Here is a 25,670-nt window from a genome sequence, read left to right on the forward strand (position 1 = left end):
TGGTTCATCGAGTGGCAAAGCTATCTGCCACCGAGTTGCCCTCACGAAAGCAACGGAAAAAGCTCCAATCAGCTTCAATCTCTTACTTATCAATTGAAAATGATTTGAAACATGACTTTTTATGAATGTGCTAATAGAAATTGACCTTTTTTTCCTCAAATTAGTAAGAAATTTATTTCCAATTGAAACAAAAAATTTAATGACAAATAACACTGAATAAATTTATTACATATTTATATGTAGTAATAATCTAACTATAAATCTTAATATAGATTCTTCAAGGTCCATGCACCTTTTCATTTTAGTTACCCACTTGAATCTTGGTGGCAAAAAAAAAAAATGATTGAAAAATGGAAGAGTAATCACATTGTGTTGAATTGATATTGATACGGCAATCAGTTAAGCGATATTTTAGAATTTTTTATTCTCCTCTTTATAAGAAATTTCATTTTGGGTATTTTGATGTCGGAATAAATAATACTCTAATAATATTATGTTTCGACAAAGTTTAAATACCAAGTAAAACAATGTAGGTTGGTAATTTGATAATTATTCAAAAAGCTATAAATATAATTATGTAATTTTTTATTTTTTTTTTCAAAATTAAAAAGCTGCCTACCAAGGCTGTATGAAATAGAATGAAGGGTTAGGATTCTGCTAAAACAGTTAGGTTATTCTCAAAGTTGGGCTAACATGGTAAAAGAACAAATTAGCGAGGAAGCTCGACGGACGCTCCCTCTAGAATAAGATTTTTATCGCTGGGTGAACCGACGAAAATAGAATTTTTAGATGAAGAAGCTTCCACGATTCGTGGGCTTAATTGATTGGATACCCGAGACCCATAATCTTTCCTAGGGCAACACAGCAATGAGTAGTTCTCCCAGGACCCACCCCCTTGAGAGCAAGATGTCGACTAAGATGAAGCTGGGAGCAAACCTAGACTTTCCTGGGGCTTGCCTTACCTCAACATCTAAATCAACAACCCAGGTTAGGGGGTCGTTAGACCGTAGATTGCTGTTGAAAAACGTTGCTAGGCCAGCGCGGCTCGCTTCGCTCTTCAAGCTCCACATCCCACTTTTCTTTACTACCCAGGACTTCGATACATCTAAAAATTAGGTAGAAGAATAAAGTTTTTATTTGGATTCCGCGCTTCGAAAAGTCTTTTTTTCGATACCTACCTATAGAGCAAAATTCCAATAAAAAAGTACCAGTGGCGGCAACTTTCTAGGTTTACGGATTCAGTCAGCTAAACTCCATCAAACTCCTCAATCAATATCAACAAGATGTCATGACAGCTTAGGCTTGGTTTACTTTGGTTTGAATGTAAACTAAAACAAACGGTGTTTATTCAAACAAAGGGAACCTAAGGTCCCCACTAGTCCGGCTAGCTAGTGAGCGGTTCTTTCGGCCGGAAAGCATGCCGGACCCTGCGGGCGGGCATCTCCCGCAACGCAAGCACTTGCTTTATCGATGATGATCGTTCATGGTATCCATAGCCTATTTCATTTTGTTTCTCCCAATCGTCTAGTCTGATCAACTCGACTTTTTTCCCTGACCGTGGCCTCTCACTTCATTTCGTTCTTGCCAAGTAAGCCAAGCCGGCCAGGCTCCCATTATTACAAATTATGACATAGGCTCAATTATTTGGGTCGATCTTAGGCGAGGCCCCCCTCCAAACTGCAAAAAAGGTCACAGCCTAAGCCATAAGCAAGTTGATTATTTGTGTTAAACGAAAATACAAATACAAACTCAAAAATAAAAAAACATAAGGAAACAAGAAGGCAAGAATTCCAAAGGGTTTTAGCAAATGTATGATAAATACGACGTCGCATAAGGATGTATTATCTACTGACTAGAGAAGAAAATCAAGATTCAAGAATCAGCCATAACCATAGTTGGAGTTTTGTCTCAGCTCTTTGAGCAAGCATAGTGAAGAATGATGACCCATCTCTACAGCTTGGAGACATCAATCTCCGCCACCACAAATCTCTCTCTTTTTCACACCCCCTTTTCACCTTCCAATGCAGTGTTACCCTTAGCTTCTCCCAAATCTCTTGCCAGGCTTTTGGAGAATTCCAAAAAGTCAACATCAAGAACGCTAACTAGAACAAGTTCCAAAAACCCCACAACTAGTAATTACTTTGTTGGCTTTTCTTGTATTGGTATCTTTTTTTTTCCTTTCACTTTTCTTGATTGATAGATATCTTGTATGGTTCTTGTTTAGAGGTGTTGGCCAGTGGTGTATCCAATGTGGCAGTAGAAGGAGAAGCTGATGTTGAAGTTGCTGAGGGGTATACAATTACTCAGTTTTGTGATAAAATGATTGATTTATTCCTAAATGAAAAACCCAAGTCGAGAGATTGGAGAAAATACTTAGTTTTTAGAGAAGAATGGAAAAAGTACGGGGATAGATTTTACAGTAGGTGTCGAACTCGAGCTGACACAGAAGATGATTCTCAAATGAAGGAAAAATTAATTAGCTTGGCTAGAAAAGTTAGGAAGGTATGGTGAATTCCTTTTAATTCATATATTTCTGTTCAAGATTGAATATGAGAAGTCTGTTTTACTTTGAAAGGGCTTTACCTTTAGATATTCCCAAATTGTTCTTGATCAGGAATGAGTCATTGCAGATTGATGATGAAATGGAAAGGCATACTGACCTTCTCAAAGAGATACAAGAAAATCCAAGGGATTTGAATGCAATTGTTACAAAGAGGCGCAAGGACTTCACTGGTGAATTCTTTCGGCATCTGACTTTGCTTTCAGAAACTTATGACAGCTTAGAGGACCGAGATGGTAAAATGGCTTTGCTCATGGCTTTATTGTTCTTTTAGGTTTGATAGTTTTAGTTATGGGTTGCTGTGAAAGGAAGGGAATCGAAACTGTTCTGCAGCATGTTGCATTTTGAACTTCTCTTCTGGAAAAATAAAATGAACAATAGTTTCATGGCATATGATTTCAAGCTAAACTAGCTAGGGATGCAAAGGATTATTGCTTTTAGCTTCAGTTTGTTAAAAGACCATTGCAGGTTCGTTTAAGCCCTGAAGCTCAGTGTAACACGACTGGTCATTTGTCTCGCTTATGTGGTGCTTTGGCGCAAGCACTAAGTCATTAAGGTGTGTGCTTCAATGTCAATGGGATTTGTTCTAAAGAAGGAAACCTTAAACATAAATATAGCTAACTATATGATAAATCAATTGTTAGGGAAACATTATGGAAGAATATGCCATTGCAATTTACACAGAGCTGAGGTAGGAAGTTAGAAACTCAGAATAAGATAGATATTGACCAGCCTATAGTTTAGAATCTTAAACTTGCGTCTTTGCATTTGAATGTAAGTTTAAAATTGTTTTTGAACTTAAACTGACACCATTTCTACTTTATATATTTCCTTTAATTTTAGTTACTTCACTTTCTTGGACTTTCCGTTACATATATTTTAAACTTTTTTCCTCATTTGCACCTTTCTTCACCAAGGCACTCGCTTTAATCGTGATTTGTTGTTTAAGCCCCAAGAGACACTTCCAGTGTTTCTGCGTTACAAAACTGATCAGCCTGTCACAAGTCCTGTTTGTTACCTATAGTAACTAGTATCTGACTGACTATAGCTGTTTCTACAAAAGATTGTCTTGTCTAAGATGGTTTTGATCTCACTAATATCCCTTAAATGCTTTCTTATTCATAATCAAGATGAGATGTCTCAAAGCTGAACCCTGAAAACTAAAGCCAATCAGAATCTTTAGGATAGTTGCTCCATGGCTCCCTTTAAGTAATTTATGTGACATAAAAGGCAGGCATCTTTCTTATTGTCTTTTTATCTTTCAATAATGAAGTGTGATTTGTGTACTACTTTCTTTATCCAAATAATCCAACTATCGGGTTCAACCATGAAGCAGATCTACATGACGTTTTATATGATCTTGATACATTTTCTCAAGTTATGGATGGAGAAATGAGTAATTTGAAAAGAAAACTGGAAAGCAACTAGAAATTGAGTGGTGATGTCACTTCGTCATTTTCTGTGAATTTTTTTGATTGAGCAGCATTTGCCAGACTTGGGACTAGATGCTTGTCTGCAGTCAGTGCTTATGACAACACACTGGAGATTGTGGGAACATTAGATACTGCACAGGCCAAATTTGATGACATCTTGAACTCTCCATCAGTGGATGCAGCATGTGACAAAATTAAAAGTCTTGCCAAGAGTAAAGAACTTGACTCTTCTTTGGTGCTGCTGATAAATGGTGCTTGGGCTTCAGCGAAAGAATCATCTACGATGAGAAATGAGGTACGGATATTTGTAGTCCATTTGATTCACAAAGACACGAACACAAAGATTTTTCCATTAATCTATTTCTTGAAGAGAAATGCCGAATTTCATCATATGTCAAGGATCTTAACTGATTTATCCATCCTAACCGTATTATGGAATGATTATATTCGTTTTGAGCACTTAGACATCCTTGAAGTGTTTTTTCTGTTATTGTGATGTTAAATAAGTAGCTTTTTTTTTAATAATGGTAACTTTTTCCTCTATATAACCACAGGTATACTATATCAATGTAGTCCCCTTTCAAAACATATTACAACCTAACAGACTCTATTTGTGCCTTTTGTCACAAATAGTCTAAAACATCAAAAAGGTCTTCTGCCTGTATTAACACTACTTGTTTACACCAAAAATAATAAAGAGCTAAACAATTCATCTTAAAAGTCTGTAATTTGATCTTCTTGCTCTCAAAACACCTTTGATTCCTTTCTTTCCACATTGTCCACCATATGCAAGCTGGGACAATCTTCCATATCGCTTCCTTTACTGTAGTGTTACCCACGTTTATCCAGCAACTTAGAAGTTGTGCTAGGTTTCTTGGTTTCACCCAAGTGATCTTTCTAAGACTGCTGAATATTCTCCATAGTCGATTTGTCCATTTGCAATGCAAAAAGAGATGGTTGACTGTCTCTGGCTGTTAAATAAGTAGCTTCAAATCATTGTTTTTGATGTTCGCATCTACGGATTGGTGGCTTATGTCCTTCTGGACTATAGGGGTGTTGATTTTGGTCTAAATAGCATAGCATATTCAAACTTAAGTTGGGTTGGTTGGGTTATAAATGGTTCTCAGCCCATCTTGACCAAACCATTTTGACTTGAACAAATTTTGGTCAGTTGGGTCATGTTATGTTTATTGACTCAATCTTTTTTTAACTCATCCAAACCTGACAAAATCCAACCTATGACTAGTTTCTAAACCCATTTTAATCCAAGCAAACATTGAGTGTATTGGGTCATGACCCATTTATGAAGTCTACCCTTTTTCTTGCGCCCCATTTAAGTCAATCCAACTTTTTGACACTGCTATTTGGATCTTTAGAGCCCATTTGGATTAGCTTATAAGCTGTTTTCAGTTTTTTTGAGTGTTTGGCTAGCCAACTTAAAGTCATTTTGTGCTTAAAATAAGCCCCCCAAAAAATAATTGAATTTGTTTGACTTAGCTTATCTAAAACAGCTTATAAGCCAAAAAAATAAGTTGGGTTACCCTATTTTTTTTTGTAGCTATAATAAGCAGTTTTCAGCTTATAAACAGCTTAAAAAAAGTTTATCCAAACATGCTCTTAGTATCTCTTTTTTTCTTTTTTCCTTTTTTTGGATAAATAAGATAGGACTGCTTTTCTTTTTTGGGACTTGAGGATGGATGTACATTTTGCAGACATTCTTATGTTGAACAGTAATTCTGATTCTGTTTTGATTTAGGACACACTTTCCATGTGCTATATTCTGAAACATTTGACACCAATATGATGTACATGTCAAAATTCTATGCCAGTGAAATCATCACGTAACATACTATGTTGGGGAAAGGTTTATGAGAACTTGTAGCTCATACACAAGAAAACATTAGTAGTATGACGACGGCAGCGAAGAATATTATACTATATTGTAAAGAAAGTTTAAAACTTCATTCCTGAGCCTATTGGTTCCCAATTAAGTAAAATTAACTCTCTCATTTTTCTGAAATTAAATTCCGTGTCTTGGTCTTTTTCTTCTTACTATTTTATTTGAAGGGGGCGAAAGGGAGGACTTAAATATGATTGTAAAACTGGAAGTTTCTTATTTGTAATGAAGTGAAGACATTCAACAACAAACAACAACATACCCAGTCTAATCCCACAAAGTAGGTCTGGAGAAGGTAGAGTGTATGCATACCTTACCCTTCCTCAGAGGCAGAAATGAAACAAAGACATTCAGATGAAAATATGTTTTAATTGACATCTGTTGGTCGTGTTTGCATAAGTAGTTTGTAGAGTGCTCTTATCAATTTATCCTGGAAATGTTAGTAGTAGCTTTATTCTAGATTTTCTTCTGTTTTCCTCCTTTTCTTTAACTATATATGCCAATGTGACTTCAGTAATTTAAATCATATCTGTCCCAAATGTTAATTATGTCCTATATTGTGCTTGAATTTCTCTCTCTGATGGAATCTTGTATTTAGTTGAAGTGCCTGATAATTTGTTAGAGCTGATGCTGACATATGGGTGTAGGTGAAGGAGATAATGCATCGTCTATACAAAGCTACACAGAGTAGTCTAAGGAGCATGGCACCAAAAGAAATAAAGCTGCTTAAGTACTTGCTAAACATCACAGATCCTGAAGAGCGATTCTCAGCATTGGCAACAGCTTTCAGCCCTGGTCATGAACACGATGCCAAGGATCCTAATGCTATTTACACGTAAGAGCTTAGTGCTTTCATGCATTTATTAAGACTCAAAACTGAAATCTTATATGCTTTCTTGTGTGGAGCAGAAGTCCAAAAGAGCTGCACAAGTGGATCAAAATCATGCTTGATGCATACAACATGAATAAAGAAGAGACTGAAATTAGAGAAGCCAAGCAGTTGAATCAACCTATTGTCATTCAGAGACTTTCCATTCTGAAGGAGACAGTTGAAGCAGAATATTTGGAAAAAGAAGCTAATACAGAAAAAGATTCAAAACCAGAAGAAACTGTGATATGACAACCTAGCCCATCGGCGTATCTGTTGCTTGCCACCAATTTTGTTTTTGCTCACTGTCAGTTCTCTGCTTAAAATTTGTTTTCTTTGGTGATTTATGCATCTCCCTCATGCACCAGCAGTAGTAGTAGTAGTAGTAGTAGGTGATCGCTTGTTGTAACTTATAATTTTCTCTTCTGATAGAGCCCTTCTTATATTTAGTAAGTGGAGTTGGGGGCTTGATTTCAAATTGATGTTTGTTTATGAAATTTACACATAATTTCAATTTTTTATTTCAAATCTCAAATTCTCTAAAACGTAGGATTTGAAATTTCAAATTTTGTAAAATATTAAAACTTGCTGGGAGGTTCTATGTATTAAATTCATAGTCTAATAAATCTTTAAATTAAATACTGTACCAAAAAAGGAAGAAGAGTAAATTAATTACTCATTGGGTGGGAATACATTTTTGCTCCACTAACTTTGAACTGACTGGTTGTAAATCTTGAATTTACAAACAAAGTTGACCATCGATTTTCACCAAAATGGCTGGATAATATGTCAAAATACTTCAAGGAAACGGTGTAAATTTATTCTTCTACTATTCATTGTAGCTTCAATTTTGTATGGTATTCGGATAAATTTGACCTTTATTATCAAAAGAAAAGCATGTTGTCAAAGGGTAGTTTTGTCATTGGAAAAAACTACTCTGGACTTTGTCAAAGTCTCAAAACTTGTCGTATGATAGTACTCTTCTGTTTGATTAGGCACATTTTATTAATTATATTTTAAAATTTTAAATTTACTTATTAGTATTTTATGTAATTATTTAATAATAAAAAATAGTATAATTTTTTTGTAATTTATTAAAATAAATAAGTAAAATATTTTTAACTCACAACTCGTTTGATAGATGAAATAAGCGGTTACTGAATTTAAATTAATTTTAAAATCAGTTTATCCATATTTGATCGGGATTAAGAGTCCGTTTGGATAGGCTTATAAGTTGGTCAAACCAACTTTTAGCTTATTATAGTGTTTGTCTAATGCTTTTAGCGTTCTTAAAGTCAGCCAAAACTAAAAAGTTAGAATTTCTAACTTTTTTTTCTAAGTGCTTAAAGCCATTTTTTTACCATAGAAATTACTTTTATATCCCTAATATTTTAACTAAATTCTCAAATACTCAACTGCTTATTTATAAAAATAACTTTCAGCATTTCAAAATTCTAAAAATTAACATGAAAGGTTTTTTTTTTAAACCGATCCAACAGGTCTCTAAGTTATTTTTATGTCTCACGCATAACAACGGATAACTTCTTCGCATTCCCAAACCAATAGGGAGAGAGTAGATGCTAATCTATAAATATTGATGTTCAAACTCGAAGCTTTCGTTGAAATTACTCAGCAAAATCTATGTATATTTGGAACATTGAATACATCAAACTCTTAAACACAATATAAAGAGAGTCGCTGTCTCCGTAGTTTTGTCCGGCGATCATAGTTTCTTTCTCAATTAACTTTCTACCAAGTGGTGATTTGCCTTGACTTTTCTACACCAATTTTTTTTTTGAGCAACTAAAACACATAATTCTGCAATTTATCGATTGTGTTGTCAACCCAGTAGCTTGTGGTGGAAGAAACCATGGAGATGGAGCAGCAGTTGGAGTGGAACGAAGCACAGAAGATTGTGATTAATGTAGACCTCGTTGCTGCAGCCAAACAGCATCTTGAGTTTCTTGCTACCATTGATAGGAATCGTTGGCTCAATGAAGGCCCTGCTCTGGATATCGCAATTTATAGGTAATTCCCAAATTTGAAATTATCACTATTATTACCTTAGCTATGATTTTTACTGCTTCTTCAGAAAGCTTTCTTTATTATACATTTTTTTTTTAGTCTTATGCTCTTGGGGTAATACTAGCAGTTAATGTTGCATTAGTTTAGATCCGTTTGGCCGTGAAAATTGTGAAATTTGAAAAAAGTGTTTTTATTTTTTATTTTCAAAGGGAAAAATGGCATCTTGAATACAAATTGGAGTGATTTTTGAATTTTCATGAGTGATTTGGAGTAAAAAGTGAAAACAACTTTTTGGTGTTTTTCAAATCAAGTTGAATTTCGGAATTTGATGGTCAAATATGGTTTCCCGCCCTTCCCCGGACCCTGCGCATAGCGGGAGCACGGGATGCCTTTTTATAAAAGTAAAAATATTCATGGCCAAACGGCAATAGGTTTGAAGTTCGTTTGCTTCTCGCTCATGTTGTATATTATGATCCTTGAAAAGGACTTGAGATTGTTTCTGTTATCTGGGAATTTGACCCTGATTCATGTATTTCTGATTTCTTTATTTTGGAAAATTTGCAAATGAAAATCCCCGTTTCAGGTACTATTCTTGTTGGCTACCGTTGTTAGCAAAACACTCCGACAGCCCCTTCTTTGAAGGACCTTTGGTTGTTCCCCTTGATTGTGAATGGATTTGGCATTGTCACAGGCTCAATCCTGTAGGCTTCTGAACTATTGAAACATTTGTTTTCATATTTACCTTTCTGTCTGAGTGCTTTATATGATACATGAAGTGGTTATTCTGTCTTTCCAGATTAGATACAAAACTGATTGCGAGGAATTATATGGGAGGATTCTTGACAACCATAACATTGTATCTTCTGTGAAAGGAATATCACAAATGGAAACAGAAGAGACATGGAAACACTTGTATCCAAATGAACCGTATGACTTGGATTCAGCAAGAGCTCTTTCAGATAATAACCCTGCACAAATTCTAAAATCTGAAAAGTGCAGTAACTATGATCTAGTCTCTGCTGTTAAAAGGCAAAGCCCCTTCTTCTACCAGGTGAGCAAGAGGATTCAAACACTTCATTTAAGTAAAGCACGGGCTGAACAATTAAGAAATTCAGTTTGTTAAAACTGACAAACTTTAATTTATCTTATAGTTTTATTTGAATATAGAGTTTGAGTGCTTGACAATCAGTTTTCCAGGACAAACTTGATAAACCGAATGATATAGGACAATATGAAAGGGATAAATAAGGAAAAAACAGAACTGGGAGGTAGATGAGTCATTTCTCCTGCCTGCCTGTTCATCCTTGTCATATGTGCAGCAGGTAGAAGAGTGAAGTAGCAAACTTCAACTATCTCTTGCAAATTATCATGGATGGTGGTGTGGCTATTTGTCGTTTTATCTTTTGCACTATCAGGACTGATGTATAAGTTAGCATGTCTTCTTATGATTTTTTGTTGATACCAGATTGTTCACACTTGCTAGTATAGTACACATCATTTTCGGTCTTATATCATGTATTTCTTCCAGGTGTCTAGACCCCACATGACCAGCGAGGTCTATCTTGATGGAGCTGTGGCTCGATACAAGGGTTTCTTACACTTAATCCGAAGAAACAAAGAAAGATCAATTGATAGCTTCTCTGTTCCAACATATGATATTGACCTTATCTGGCACACTCATCAGTTGCATCCTATTTCTTATTGTAAAGACCTTGTTGATATTATGGGTAAGGTGTTAAATCATGATGATACTGATTCAGATAGAACAAAAGGGAAGAAGCTGGATACTGGGTTTTCTGGAACTACAAAGTTCTGGGAGGAGATGTATGGTTTAAGATATTGGAGGGCAGGTGCAATGTATAGAGGAAATGCACCATCTCCTCTAAGAATTTGTCCTTACCCCTCCAATCCTGTGACCAAGAAGGCAGATACATTCCATGCGGATCACAAGATAATTCATCTTCCAGAGATGAAAGTTTTGGAAGTAAATTTCTGAATCCCTTCAAGTTGTTTTTAAAGCCTGTTTTGCTTTTATTTTGTTGGGACTGTTGATATAGTTTGGTGTATACATTCAATGAAATTCATTACCGCTATATCTTAAAAGATAGTTTAAATAGGGGATCTGGAGTATGTGATGACCTTATAAATTTGACTTGTTGCCATCCATCAGTGTGCAGAGAGAGTTGAAGATCATATAGGAACCAATACATTCCATGACACTTTAATTGGACATCAATTATTTGGTTAGAACTTTAAATGTTTAGGAAATTTAAGCCTGTTGGTCTCTATTTATTTTGTTATCTTGGCATTGGATCAATGCAATTTTGTGTAACCTTGATTGCCTGAACGCCAACAACACCACATAATCTACCCCTTCTTCTGTCTCAATCTTCAACGCCGTCGATAGAACTATTGCCATTTCTTAGGTTCTTTATCATCCATACCTTATACAGTTATCATCTGTTAAACTGATCTTAGCTTTGAATTATGTGATGTTCAAAATATGTAACTTTTAGCAACTATTTTTACAGGTCATGTTGGAGATCATAGGCATAAAAAACTTACCCAAAGGCCACAAGGGAGACTTCTTTGTTTCCTTTAGCAAGTCACAGCCTGATAGAATCTTCAATGCAAAAAAGAAACTTACAATTTTGTCTGAGAGTGGGGAAAAGCAGGTTGCTTACTTCCAATGTGAACCTTGTGGCCATCTTCTAATAGAACTCATGTCCCAGTCATCTCATGATTTGCCGATTTTAAAATCGGTTGAAGTTATAGGTTCTACTGCCCTCTCTTTAGAAGATTTGACTTGCCCAGCTTCACAACTCACAATGGAAAAATGGTTGGAAGTTGTGCCAAGCACTAAAATAGAAGCATCGGAATCACTCTGTATACGAGTAGCTGTATCAGTTACAACACCTAGTGCCGCACCATATGTGTTTCACATGGTTTGCTCCCGAGCATTCTCAAATTTTTTTTGTCTTTTCGCATTTCGTGGAAGGAATCAGTATGCAAAGAATTGGACTCATGTCACTGATGATGCTGGTGATGAGATCATTAGCCTACAAATGAGGTATGTATTTTTGGTATACTTTGTTGTTAATGTTGTTCTAGTTCGTGACTTTCTCATAGATCTGCATGTTTGTTGTGCATATATCTGTTTTGCTTTTCTTTTACCTCTAATTCAAGATTAATGTTCAATCGATTGTAACATCTTGTGTTGTTCATGTAGTTAACAGATCGGGAACCTTTAACATCACTCAAAATATTGAGAAAGTTACTGTTCCTTTAAAATGAGCTTGGAGTAAATCTTTTTATATTTTTAATCAAGCCTAACTGCTTGGTTTGTGGGTAGGGAACCATCTGAGATTTGAAAGTGCATCGAATAATGTACTTGCTTTGACTTGAGTGAGAGTTTTGAGCACTTCTACCATTCCACTGAACTTGGTAAATTAAGAAAAATCGAAAACTGTTGTCACCTCTACTTATTGCAGTTTGAAACAGTCAACTGTATTGAACTTTATCTATTCTCTTGAAACTCATGCTTTGAATGCAGGAACTCCAAGAAATCAAAGAGAATGAGTGGCTCTATATTGCAAAAAGAGTTGATTGGCATCAACAAGGCTGGTGAGACGCATACTCTTGCTGAGTTAGTTGGAAAAGAGTGGTTGTTGTTGGATTCCCGCTGGTCCCTCCAATTTCAAACTTGCAGAGACGATGACGGTGACCTTTTGGAGCTGGTTGGTGATTCCAGGATTGTGAGTGTTCATCCACTACTTTCAATTTTTTTCTTAAAACGGGGAAGATTCATAAACATGCTCATTAAATGCCTAAGGTTGCCACTGTTCACTCATCAACGGGATGATTGATGTCTTTTTATCAGATTTCTTGGGAATACTTGATAAGCGCTATGTCTCTTTCGTTTGTTTTGAATAAATCAAAAATCTATATTTTCTGGGCTATTATCGTTATTTTGAGGATTTCACAAGTTCACATGGTCCTTGCTCTCCATAACGTACAGTTTCCATGCTCATTTCACAGGTAAAGCTCTTCCCTGGTCAAAAATTGGATTATGAGCACAAGCATTGTGCAAAGCAAAGAAATCAAGATGATTTTATGACGGCAATTGAATTCTCTTCAGAGCACCCATATGGAAGGGCACTGGCGTTGCTCGACTTAAAATGTGATGTTATCAATGTAAAGTCACAATATTCATTTACAATACATTACTTGTTTCAATTTCAAAGCAGGGGTTTGCATCTGCCTGACTGCACATGTTTCTTTGAAAAATCAGGTCAAAGAAGAGTGGCTACTTTTGCCTGGGATAATAACAGCTTTTATACTAGGTCATATCTTGAGAAAGGAAGGGTATAGTAAATTGCTGAGCATTGGCAACAATTTGAAGGATAAGAATACCTTCTTCAACTGAAGAAACTAATGCATGCAAAATGAATAGGGCAACTAAAGTAGTCTGAAATTCTGATGATGCATGTGGATGTAGAGGTCACAAAAGGAGGAGCAAACAGTGGAGGCTGTGGCAGTTCTTGCATTTGGTATGACAGAAATCATTTTTATGGAGCAGGTTAAAGAGTAGCGGTTGTAAGTTGTAACGGATGAAGAAGCAGGGATGTGGCAGTGGCTATGCTGATGATGATTATTTGGTGTTCAGAGAAAGGGATGATAGTCCACTAGAAGCTACTATTTAAGCTAATCTGGTTCTGATAGGTTGATGCTTGTATGTTTGTGGATCCTCTCCCAGTGTGTACATGTTGAGCTCTTTTGGTTCATGATGCTTGAGTGTATTCAGGATTCTGGCTGCTTAGAAATGTGTATTTATAATTGTTAATATGCTCATGTGTCTCTTTTGTGCAGGTGTGTATCATGTATATAACATGTAAAAGCTGAATAAGTTTCTAAGTTGTCAATTATTACTGTTTCAGTCAAAAATTATGAGAACTGGGTAGTGGCAAGAGTCATTTGAGGGAGACAAACTAAATTGACGATTCTTTATTTCTTATGGTAAGCGTACCAATATCTTTTTGTGGCACATCATACAAATAAATATTCTTTGACTATCTAAAAATATGTAACAATAATAATTAAGACCAACAAATTAAAACGAACACAAATGGGCCTACACACTTAACAATGTGGGAACTGAATGTGCAGTAAGCACTAGCAAACCTTTACGTAGCTGACATGTATAATACATCTTGCAATTCAATTTCATGATGAGCTTCTCTCTTTTCCAATGCGTCGAAGGAAATTTTAGTTGGAGAATTCCAAAAGGAAAATAAACATGGAATATGAAAAGTGGAGGCAAATGTATATTAAAAATACCATAATTGTACTGGTCGAATTTATATATAACTATTGTATGTACAGTAGTGCATGTAGAGTTGTAGACAATTGTATTTGACCATTCCAAGTGTTGTGGGCACTTTCCGCAAGATAAATGATTCACAGCTCATGTGTGTGTTATCATTTCGTAATTTCCACAGTATTTTGTCATCTCTTCTATGCCATTTCTTATATGCTTCTCTAAATTCTTACCACAATTTATAAATCCCTCCTTATTTCTGCCATCAGCAGAAGAACAAGAGGTAAGAGAAAATAAAATAAAATTCACTCAGTTTAATTCCACCACACAAGAAAGTTTTATCTAAAAAAATGGTCCTTACCGACTTTAATAGTGATGACACATAGAAGAAATCAAGTCTCAATTTTGCGTATTTCAGTTTATGTGAATCTGCTTGATTAGTTAACTACACTACATTAAATTTTCCACCTTGTTCTTGTGCGTGAGCTGGGTATAGTTTTTTTATCAAACAATTAGAGTTGTTTTTGGTCATTTGATTTCAGCTATGTAGAGAGTAGATCAAATGAAGGTTGATTTGGAGATTCACATGGAATTTTCCCTCCAGAAACTTGCAGCGCTCAAATTTAATTTAAGGTATGTTTTCCTGCATCTACTCCTTTAGATGCGATCTGCTAATTTCTCTCTTTTGTGCTGTTAAAGTATTTAGTCCTTTTTTGTAAGCTTTAGGGTTCTTCTGTCACGGATCTAATGTGATGTGATGTTCATCAATGATCTGTGATCCACCCAAGACGAGTTTCCCATGACTCCTGCTTTTACATAACTTAGGCTTCTATTATCTTACATAACAATATTACTACTAGATATTGGGTGTTTTCTTCAGAGAAGGTTAACTGCGGTGAATTACAGCGTAATTAGAATTTAAATAAGTGTAGTATGAGTTACAACTTTTATAAGTAGTTAAATTGTTTTAGAAATTGAGAAAAAAGGAACTGTTTGATTCCCTCTTAAGGCCAAAGCAGTGTTTCCATCTGATTTTAGCAATGGCAGTAGATAGTAACTAAAATATGTTCAGAAATCATCAACCCATTCTGGATTTTGGAACATGGATTTGAGACCGAGGTGTAGTAATTAGTGTTGACAGGTTTCATGGAAGGAAATAACTAGTTCTTAGGTTGTTTATGTGAAGATCTAATGGATTGAGAAGAATCTTACTCCCTTCAAAGTACATGGTTGGCAAAAGAAGTACTGATGATGCTTCTGAAGCATCTTGTTGCCATCCAACAAGTGTCACTACCATTCTGTAGTTTGGTCATGTCAATAATTTCCAGGATGTTTTGACATCTTACATTTGCTTGATTTGTCTCACCTCATTCAAATAAATCTGGATGCTGTGTTTTACTTGAGGGAATAGCAAACACTTGTTACTTCTGGTCCAGAATCAATCTTTTCCCAGTGAGTTCTATAAGCCTGTGCTTTTCTGGGATTGAGTAATTCCATAGTTTTTTTGTTTCTTGCTAGCACTAAATGAGGAAGACTACAAGTGGGACTTTTGTGAACAAAACGCCCTTCCTGATGTTTTCGTCCTTCAGCTTAGAAGAAATGGACTCAAAAAATCTCAGTAAGCTATTTTCTGCTTCTGTTTCTAAGAGAAGGCATTATCATTGACAAATTCAACTATGACCCTTTGTTGGTGTCAAATACTTATCACAAGATAGGTTGGGGACCTATTCTAGCTCTAGACATCTTGAGCAAATCCTTTTACCATTTCCAACCTTTGAGTAGGTCGAACTTTTTTCCATGTTTACATGGTGCTCTTCATCAAAAGTATATGTATTGACTCGGATACTGATAACTTCAGTCAGTCTGTGTCTTACTCTGATCGACTGATTATTTTTCCATTAGCATCTTTTACTTTCATGTACAAGTGTATTTGAATGTGTGGCTCAAAGTTTAAACAACCTTGTGAAGAAAGTGTTTACTGTAAAGTAACAACAACAACATAACCAGTTTAATCTCATAAGTGGGGTCTGGGGAGGGTAAGATGGACGCATGCTTAACCCCTACCTTTGTGGGTAGAGAGGTTGTTTCCGATAGACCCTTGGTTCAAAAGTAAAGTTCTTGTTTACTGTAAAGTATTGTATGGTATATACAGTATGGTGAGAAGACATAATCAGACAAGGAGCATGCTCATAAAAATGACGTGGTATGTCAATAAAATTAAGTTGCTTGTTATTATTGACAAATAGATATTTTCAGAAGAAATTTCTGGTTTCAACTTGTGAATCTCCCCTTAATATTAACTACAATAATTGTGGCAAGCTTAACTGAATCAAACAGTAAGCACATAAAGGGTTTTCCCACAATGTCCATGAAAAATTGCACCTGTGTGGGCAAATAATGGTTAGCTGACCGTATTTACTATGTTTTCAACATTCCAGATCGGTAGAAGTATCTATGCCCTTTCACAACTTTCTTTTACATAAGTATTATAACTCCTAAATTTTGGTAACGGACATGTTTGATAGTTGGCCATTTTCTCTCCTGTCTAACTCGGCTTCAGCCACTCAAAATTTCGATGTCTCTTTCTTTCTGATCAAAGGAATGTTTGGTTTTTCCTGGAAACCCTAGCTATTTTTAGCACGATATTGAAACATCTTGTTGCTATTACTCAAACAAGAATTTGTGTTGACTGCACTGATTTAGTGCAAATGCTATTGTTTTTTATTGCTTGCAAGACTTTGCTAGTTAACATTGTTGTGATCCAGGATATCTGATATTCAGAACTCTATTGGTTGTGAATAATGTTATCCATTTTGTCACTTACTCATTGCATCAATCAGAAGGAAACAACTGTAGATTTACAACTCTTCATAAAATGCACTCTCCAAACTAGGTACTTGATGCTAGCAGTTTCTACGAACTTGCTATTGCAAGATCTCTTATGTATAGTTCATCTTTTGTTAGGATGGACAGGAACTGAATTGGCTCCTAATTCTTTTGTAACAGAATAAAATTTGTATTTAGGACTGAAAGAGGAAGATTTGCCCAATCAAAGTTTAATTTGATCTTAGCAGATTTACGTTTACCATATCTCCACCTCCCCTTTGGTGCGCTATTAGAGAACTCATTGAGCTTATTGCTCTCTCAATTACAAAATGAAAGCAATCAAGAGTAACCAAGTAAAGGTTCTATCTATTACTTGCATCATTTTCTCAAGGTCATAAATTAGTTAAATCACTTATGTTATCTCAGACTAGTTCGGAAGCCTGGTAACTGAAGTCCATTGTTACCATGACAAGTTGGGTCCGACTAGGAGGTTTTCCAATTGAATTCTATTAAAAATGAAAGGTATTTGATTCTTCGTGTGAACAATAAGAGTAGACAGGTTAAGTCAACATTATGAATAGCATTCATAAGGACAGGATAAGAAAAGGCATGCTCAATGGAGTGCTCAACAGAAGGGTACATGTCATTGAGCAGCAACAGTGATCCAAACAAAACTTTTTAGCCTTTGAAATGAGTCTTTAAAACTACCATATCCCATTAGCACTGTCAGCACTTCTCATTAAAACTACCAGGTCTTTGGCATCAAAAAGAGCAAATTTCTGAGACTAGAAATATCGCAACAGCCTCTTGAGTTGGAAGAGCTAGTTTCTCTTTTCCATGTGGTCAACAGCCTCTTGAGTTGGAAGAGCTAGTTTCTCTTTTCCATGTGGTAGGAGGTTCCACTAAGGTTCAGGTATATATTATCTTTTTCCCTTGCAAAGACACTTACTGAATCTTCTTTGCTGATGTTTTACTAGTGTGCCTTAATGATTTTTGAGTTCTAATTTGTCATTTGAGGCTTTTGACCTTGAGGCTTTCCCCATACACATCTAATAATGTCAGTTGGCTTTCATGAAGTAAAAAGCATTTGCCTTATCTTTGGTTTATTTTCCCAAAGCAGGTTGATTCAATTAATTTGGATTTGGTTGAGCTTCAGGGATTCTTGATACATTACTTTAATATGTTTTGATTGATGGGCTGTTTCAAATTTGTGCTGATTGTCTTGTCATATTTAACCAAATTTAAGGTTAGAAGTGGTGTTCACTTCAAAGTAAAAACAGTAGAGACATAAGAAGTTCAAATAGAAGATCCATATGAGATTTCTTCTTGGGGTTCATAGAGACTACAGCTTTGTTCCACAAACTCAGTCATCAGTCTGCACTGTACAAGTTACTTCTTCTATCCTTCCTAAACACTGAATCAGCAGGTGTTCTTCTGTATACTAGCAAAAATAAACCCAAAATGTTTGTTGTCAGTCCCCATTTGTAACATCCTACCTACCACTACTCTGTAGTTAGCTAAAACCTCTCAATTTCCTAATCTTGAACTAGTCATACTTCATAAAAGCCAAAACCCTGCCAAACTGTGATATCTTCTGCGCTGCTAAAACAGATGCACAAATACCAGCCAGAGAAAATACTAACAGAAGCACCATAGCACTATTTAATTGATCTTAAAACTCTGAGACACCAATATCTGATTCTCAAACCCATCAATGGCTTAAGTTGTAGGAGCTTCTTTTGCTGCTTCAACATAAGGTGACTGAACACTATCCTCATCAGAATCACTCCCAGAAGAACTTCCTGAATCTGCAAATATTTACCATGGCAAAAGTAAATATACCATCACACTTGTTTACCAAAATGAACAACAGAATAAATAGTTATACCACCGGACGAAGAATCACTGCCAGAACTTGAGCCGCTAGAGCTGCTTGACCCACTACTCACACATGGGCCATCCTTGTCGATCTGCACAGGAGGAAAGTTTTCACCTGGTATTTCCTCACCAATATCAACATCCTCTTCCACAACATCCACTTTCTTGATTTTAGGCATTGCATGTTCTGGTGTTGGTGCCTTCTCAGGAGACTTATTTACAAAAGGCGACAAGGTGATCAGCAAACATGGCACAATATAGAGCTTAGTTGACAAACATATGGGGAAAAAACCAAATGATTTCTTTACCTTGTTGAGAAGTAGGGCAGTATCCTCTTCGGTGACTCCTGGTGTCTCAATCTTGCTCATAGCCTCCTTCTGGTAAATTACATATCTATCCAGCTCCCACAGTGTTTCATTGTCAATGATCTCAAAGTCGAGCTCAACCTCATTCCCTTCCTGTGTAAGATTAGGGATTTTCCTCTTTACAATTTGCAGGACATGATCCAACTTCTCTTGGGGAAGATTCTGCAATCCATCCCCCAACTCCTTCTTTTCATCTAAGGTCATAAGCCTTTTGTTTGGATCCTTAGCCTTCGGCTTGGGCATTTTAACTGAACTAGGCGTCTCAATGACAGGCTGTGGAGGAGATTTTAAAGCAGGGGTCGCAAAAAAAGGTGCAACAGGTGCACGCAAAGACTGGACATGAGATTGTTGTTGATTCAACATAGTGGAACGCGACCGCACAGAGTCTGATTTTTTTGCAACTGGCAATGGTGGATATAAGGCATTTGGCAGCGGAATTACTGCAGGCTGAGACACATTCTTCTGGTAATTCACCTGCATAATAGTGGCAACTTTATGGTGCTCAGCTTCATACTTCTTGAACGCTGGTTTGAACATCTTTTCAAAGTTACCAAGATACTCCTCAGCCATAGAATGCACAAACTGGCCTTTTGGGTTATAAGTCATGGCATTGTTGAATGTAAGTCTCACATCAGCTGCAAAATCTTGTGGCGTTCTGTACTCATTCCCGTCCAGTCTTAATTTCACAGTTCCGAGATCCATAGGGTGCTTGATGATATCATAATAATCATAAAGGTTCATACCCTTGACATCCACTGGTGCGTTAAACACATTGCCATACTTTGACTTCATTATTTTCATCAATATCTGCCGGCACTTCCTCATCATACTCACAAAAAACTTATCGCCTTCCACCACTACTGGCCGTTTTGGATCTGTTCTTGGTCTCTTTTGTCCAGTGAGCTTCTTGCTCTTTCCACCGACTAATTCAAGTTTGCGATGATGCCGGCTGACATTGGGGGGTAATGCCGGTTGAAGCGGTGGTGCTGTCGGTGGCTGTATGACTTCTTTGGCATGAAAAGATGTCCTGGGGACGATATCTTGGGCTTCGATCCTGTTTAGAAGGCCCCGGACTCGATCGAGATCAGAGATTAGCCGCTTCTTAAGGTCCTTCAACTCGCTTCTCGAATAAGAAGACAAATTGAAAGTCACATACTCTCTGTGAAATGAATCGTTTCGATCATCAACAACATTTGGTTTCCAATTGAACGGCACATTATTGTTAGCCATTGGTGCCGGAGACGGAGTAGCCCTAGGGAGTGGCTCATTTACTTGCCGAAGATGAGATAAGGTTGAAACATTTTGAACGTTATAATTGGGGTTAGGGTTAGGGTTAGGGTTGAATCGACTGTGGAGCTGAGAATGAGCAGTGGGATTAGTTGTATATTTCCTCATATAAGCATTGCGTTCATCCCAGTGCGGTTCATTTCTGCCGGCTAAAACAGCTGATGCCATAGAAGGTTACGGGGTGTTTAGAAAGAGCTTAAGAACTCCGGCAATTAATCTCCGGCGAGAAAATGGCGGGAGCCCATAACTGTATTGCCGGGAAATTCAATTGCCGCCAGGGAAAAATTAAAAAAAAAAAAAGGGGGGGAGAAAGTATAGGAAATTTTCTTCACCGGAATGAGAAATGGAGAAGAAGCAAAGGGAAAGGCGAGGGTTTCGATGACCCTCTTTAACCTGAATGATGAATTTTTATGAAGGCCACGGTCTCCTCTTAAAGGCAATAAGATCTGCCCCCTTTCTGTTTCGGGCAGTTTATGAGCCCTCAATTTGAAATCATAGGGTTGAGATTTATCCTTTACGGTGCCCGGAGTACTGACCTAGCCCACCTGTCATGGACGGCCTGGATTTACGTTACGTACACGTGGGGATAGATAAAGGCAACTGTTTGTGCCTTTTGGGTGGGAAAAGTAAATTTTGGTTTCAAGTTTTCGGAGATTACAAAAAATTGAGCCTTACAACTCGGAGGTGAGGTGGCAAATCGATGACGTATTATTAGATGGGGTCCATTGGACCGTCGAAAATATCTTCTTTTTTTATTTAAAGCGCGGGTAGTATTTAGCGGAATTTTCTACCCCCTAAAATCAGGGGTTATTTTTTCTTTCGTTTTTATTTATATTGCCAGGTCAGCACCGTTATTGGTGGCTCGCTGCTAAAAATTTAATCCACATGTGCATTCCCCATTAATTTTCATGATCACATTTCCTTTTCTTTTTTTTTCTTTTTTTCCTTCTAGATGTATCCTAGCATAGAATAATGTGGTGTATAAAATCATATGTTGAAAAATAATTTTCGAATAACTTAAATGTCCTTAAGGTAGATAATCCTTGCTTAATTCTCTTGTATTATAACCTACCGCATAATTGATTTCATTAACTATTTTTTAATTCACCAATATGACATTACTATCCTTTAATTTGAATATCTAATTTATTAACCCAGAGACTCCTTAATGTGATAAGCTACATTGCAGGCAATGTATAGTTAAATTGTGATCATACTAAAACTCTAAATCTCAATCGGCGATTTCAATGTCATGGAGGTATCCCTTAGAGATGTTTTTAAAAAAAATTCCCATTTTTTGGTTTCTTTTTTAATGTCATTAAAATTTATAAATCGTCATTCGACAACTCAATATTCCACAAGCTTACTTTAGTTTTTCAAATTTTAAGCTTATTAGGTTTTTTGGAGTCTGGGAAAAGGAAAGTGAATAGTTGATTTTTGATATGTCACTCAATCAATAATTATGGAGTATCTCATAAAGTTACTTTTTTTTATTGAATTAAAAAAATTGAAAATAAATCCAAAAAGCGAAAGAAGAAACAATAAGACAAAAGAAAGTAATAGGCATATCTAATTAACCTTCTGCTTCACATGGTTTTTTTTTGTGGCACCTTTGAGCATCTATAGTCTGAAAAGAAGGATATGCAAGAAAAGTATGGCAACTAATTGGGAGTTTGTGACCAAATGTGCTTAATTTGAAAGGTTGGTCCTATCAAATCTTCATGGAGTAGGTACCATTGGCTTATCATTAAAACGCCAGAAAGTGATGTGAAAGACAATACAAGCAGCAAAAATAATCAAACTTGCTTCTAACACTCCAATAAAAAAGGACGTGCAAATGGGCTAAGCAACATTTTTCAAAAGTGTACAGCCTTTGAGATTTTGTTTCTTTAATTCGCTGAAGCCTGAATGGTATCCCATCGATTCCTCATTCAATAGACTTTTATAAGCCAAGCAATATTCCACATCTTTCCATAAGTAATGATTGGGCATTCATTACTTATGGCCTATTATGGTACGAAAATATAAATTTATGCTCCTTAAATATTTGTTTTAAGCGGCAAAAATGCAAATGACCCAAGCTAAGAAGAATCCTCTTGTATTGGGCCATAACATAAGATGAGGGTGCAAGATAAGGGAGGCCGTAATTCTTTGGGATGATTCAGTATTTACTTTTTCTAATTGATATACATAGATAATATACCGACTATATATGCATAAATTATATATATACATATATATTATGCATTTGACAGCTATCTTTAGTTGAAGTGATTGTATGGGCTGTTGATGAAGTCTTTTGAGGATGCCCATTCAGTTTGCTAATAGAGGTTCAAACATTATTGAAGTTGAAGCAGTAGTAGCTAAATGAAGAGTAAATCAGTAACCTTATTGCCAATTTATCCATTTCTGTTTGGGTATGGTGGAGGACAAAATATGTTATACACCACGATAGACATCGAAAACAGAAAGAGAAAAGATAAACCTTTCTGAGAGCTGTTAAGGAGCAGGGAGGTAAATGAGTGAGCAATGTTGGTTCTCTGGGTGTAAGATTTTTATAAAATTGCATAACTCATTCTTGATGCTCAAACTCTTTTTGTAAGTTAAATATTTGCCGGACCTAATAAAATGAGCAATGACATGTGTCTTTCATATAAAATTTTATTTATCACTTAACCATTAATGTTCGAGATGAGATATGATTTGAAACAGAGCACTGAAGGGATGTGTACAGTACTTTGAAGAAAGCAGAAGTACTGTTATATGTTACTTAGATCCATCCCAAAAGCTAACAGAAATCTATGAATCGGTAAAGATCCATCAAGAGTGGAACTTCATTAAAACTTTGAATAGATCTACATAAACCTTACTTTAACCACGTACTTTGGAAGCTCATTCATCTTGCCTTCTTGATCAGAAAGAGATATATGTTTCAAAGCAATAGAAGAAGACTGCTGATTCTATTTTCTAATGGGATAATTAAGTAGCATACTTATACAGTGATATTGAGATTAAATTTATTCTCACACCTCACTTGTAAGTTGTAAGATTACACTGATACATTAAAGTCACGCTCACCGATTGTTCGTCAGATTGCTAAATATTCCATGAGACTAATTCGTCTTTAAAGTACATTAGTATTATTATCTCCCTTATATTTGTCCATTCCACTAAAATTACATTTGTCTAACTTTATGAGTATTCGTCCTTCTTCGATCAATATCCTTTAATTTGTAAATTGTATTAACCTTATTATGGAAACATTTTCCCAAGATAATTCTACCTGTATGGACTAACCAAAGTCTGAATTACACATCGAATATTTTGTTTGTGACAAAGCACAAATATAAATTGCAAAATGGTCAGGTTCTAGTTACACACCCTGTTATCCAATATTCTTCTTTTTCTTCTTCTTTTTTTTGTTCCATTTATTTACAATAGTAGCCTAAATAAATAATCGAAAAACTAAACAAAAATCTATGACGAGATAATTTTTGTCGACATAAAAGCAAAAAGGACAGCAAAAAAGAACAGAAAAAGAAGAATTCTTAGGTCAGCATTTATCAATTAGCCACAAAATAAGGGGGAGACAAAACCTGTTTTCGAGTTCCCAAATCAAAAAGATAAGAGTCCAACTTTGTTAAAGACTTACCCTAATGTTTATCTCATATCAAAATTATTTATTTTTTCTTTTCCTTTTTTGGTTTTAGAAATTAAGTGACACGTCAGTAAAGAGTAAATGAAGTATATACATACTTTTCTATTTGAGTGCCTGAAATAATAAAAGACAAGTAATTTTAATATTTAAAAAAAAAAAACAGTTTGTCAACCAATTTTTATGTTATTAGCCAAATAAATGCATTGACATTTTCAACATTTCAAGTGAAACGAGAACGACTTAACCGCAATACTTATTGAAAACATAGAGGACAGTCAGTGGACACAAATTGATAAGGCTTTTCAAAGATTGACAGCCTCTAGTTTGCAAAAAGATGGCCAATATCAAATAGTTGAAGCACTCAGGATAGTAATCTAATGGAAAAATTACATAAGCAAGCAAACATCCGTCTACAATCGCTCTCCTCTCTCTCCCTCTCTTTCCAGATGTCCCACTTAGATGGTACCGTTTGTGCACAATCTGCTCATTTCACTCAGGTTTTGTTCGATACCCAATTTTGGTATAGGTTTACTTGGTTTCACTTATTTAGTGTATCTTTTTCTTCTAAGTATCTATATATGCATATATGGACTTGAAACCTCAGTACATATTTGATGAATGTATCAAACGCATATATGTATCTATGGTCAGATACGCAGGATACATCATTAATACACAAGATACATAAGTGCCAATTTGTATCTATACACAAATGCATATTTAATACTGGATTACATAAAATTGATATTGGATACGCTAGATATTTAATATTAATTACACTGGATGAAATGGATATAGGATACATTACATGGAATTGATAATGAATACAGATACACTAGGTAATCAGTGCATATTTGAATCTGGATACTCAAATACATAATTTTATGAAACATATACACATTAGGAAACACAGATATTGAGTAGGAGAGAGAAAAGAAAGGGAGAGGCAACTAGATAGATAGTTTTGAACGAGATACATTCAACAGGTGCATTGCATCGGATACAAGCAAACTCAGACAAAATAGGTAATTATTGAAACTGTTATTGCATTGAGTAATTAGCAACTACCACATATACTAGCTGTATTTTACGAAATTCCCTCTACTTTAATGGGTTGATCCATTTTAGGCTGCCGTAAATTTGCATAGGGACAACTCTTAGTTTATACCAATGAAAGAAGAATAGTTACCTAGTCTGGAAAAATTGATCATATGCACTTCTGAATTTAAAAACAGATAAGCTTTAGAATTTACTTGTAGCATACGATAGCCCGTAGGTATCGTTGCGTTTCATTCCAAGTTCCTACCTAGAAGTAGATAAGGACTGATGATTGCATCACCACTCTACACATAGTTAAATGCATACTTAACATAATATTTGTAACTATTTATGACTTCAATCTCTTTTTTTAATTGATTGGTTTAGTTTGGTTAACAAGCTTTGGGTAAGGAAGAATGTGAAATATTGCCACAATTTCTACGTTATTATCTACAATAATTTCAATCGTCATATTCAGCCATAAATGCCGAAATTCTAGTAAGCTGTAACTCAGTTAA

At 35.8% G+C, this 25,670-nt stretch overlaps 3 protein-coding genes and 1 long non-coding RNA gene across 5 annotated transcripts; 3 read left to right on the forward strand and 1 right to left on the reverse strand.

The window, feature by feature from the left end:
• Window positions 1-1,918: 1,918 nt before the first annotated feature.
• Window positions 1,919-7,335, forward strand: LOC129874096 (uncharacterized protein At4g37920). The gene is made up of 6 exons (XM_055949322.1): window positions 1,919-2,132; window positions 2,225-2,502; window positions 2,631-2,796; window positions 4,044-4,288; window positions 6,538-6,725; window positions 6,800-7,335. Exons 1-6 carry the CDS (start codon window positions 1,937-1,939, stop codon window positions 7,008-7,010), a joined length of 1,284 nt encoding a protein of 427 aa, XP_055805297.1. The 5' UTR covers window positions 1,919-1,936; the 3' UTR covers window positions 7,011-7,335.
• Window positions 7,336-8,302: 967 nt separating this feature from the next.
• LOC129874131 (glycine-rich domain-containing protein 2-like) lies at window positions 8,303-13,708 on the forward strand. Its single transcript, XM_055949367.1, has 8 exons — window positions 8,303-8,786; window positions 9,367-9,484; window positions 9,580-9,834; window positions 10,312-10,767; window positions 11,315-11,853; window positions 12,337-12,538; window positions 12,822-12,977; window positions 13,075-13,708. Exons 1-8 carry the CDS (start codon window positions 8,629-8,631, stop codon window positions 13,207-13,209), a joined length of 2,019 nt encoding a protein of 672 aa, XP_055805342.1. The 5' UTR covers window positions 8,303-8,628; the 3' UTR covers window positions 13,210-13,708.
• A 510-nt stretch (window positions 13,709-14,218) lies between these two features.
• On the forward strand, window positions 14,219-16,112 carry LOC129874872 (uncharacterized). The gene is made up of 3 exons (XR_008762971.1): window positions 14,219-14,383; window positions 14,643-14,733; window positions 15,619-16,112. It is a non-coding gene; the product is annotated as an uncharacterized LOC129874872 (long non-coding RNA).
• Window positions 16,113-18,221: 2,109 nt separating this feature from the next.
• LOC129874871 (transcription factor GTE7-like) lies at window positions 18,222-21,474 on the reverse strand. 2 transcript variants are annotated; one of them, XM_055950250.1, is made up of 3 exons: window positions 19,113-21,471; window positions 18,815-19,016; window positions 18,222-18,734 (listed from the first exon to the last, which is right to left on the reverse strand). In XM_055950250.1, the coding sequence occupies exons 1-3, from the start codon at window positions 20,622-20,624 to the stop codon at window positions 18,646-18,648; spliced, it is 1,803 nt and encodes a 600-aa protein (XP_055806225.1). In that variant the 5' UTR covers window positions 20,625-21,471; the 3' UTR covers window positions 18,222-18,645. The 2 variants fall into 2 exon arrangements, with proteins under 2 accessions (XP_055806225.1, XP_055806226.1); XM_055950251.1 differs by having other exon boundaries at window positions 18,222-19,016; window positions 19,113-21,474.
• Between the last annotated feature and the right edge of the window lie 4,196 nt (window positions 21,475-25,670).

Source organism: Solanum dulcamara, chromosome 11 (assembly GCF_947179165.1).
Source record: "Solanum dulcamara chromosome 11, daSolDulc1.2, whole genome shotgun sequence".
In the NCBI taxonomy this organism is placed as follows: Eukaryota; Viridiplantae; Streptophyta; class Magnoliopsida; order Solanales; family Solanaceae; genus Solanum; species Solanum dulcamara.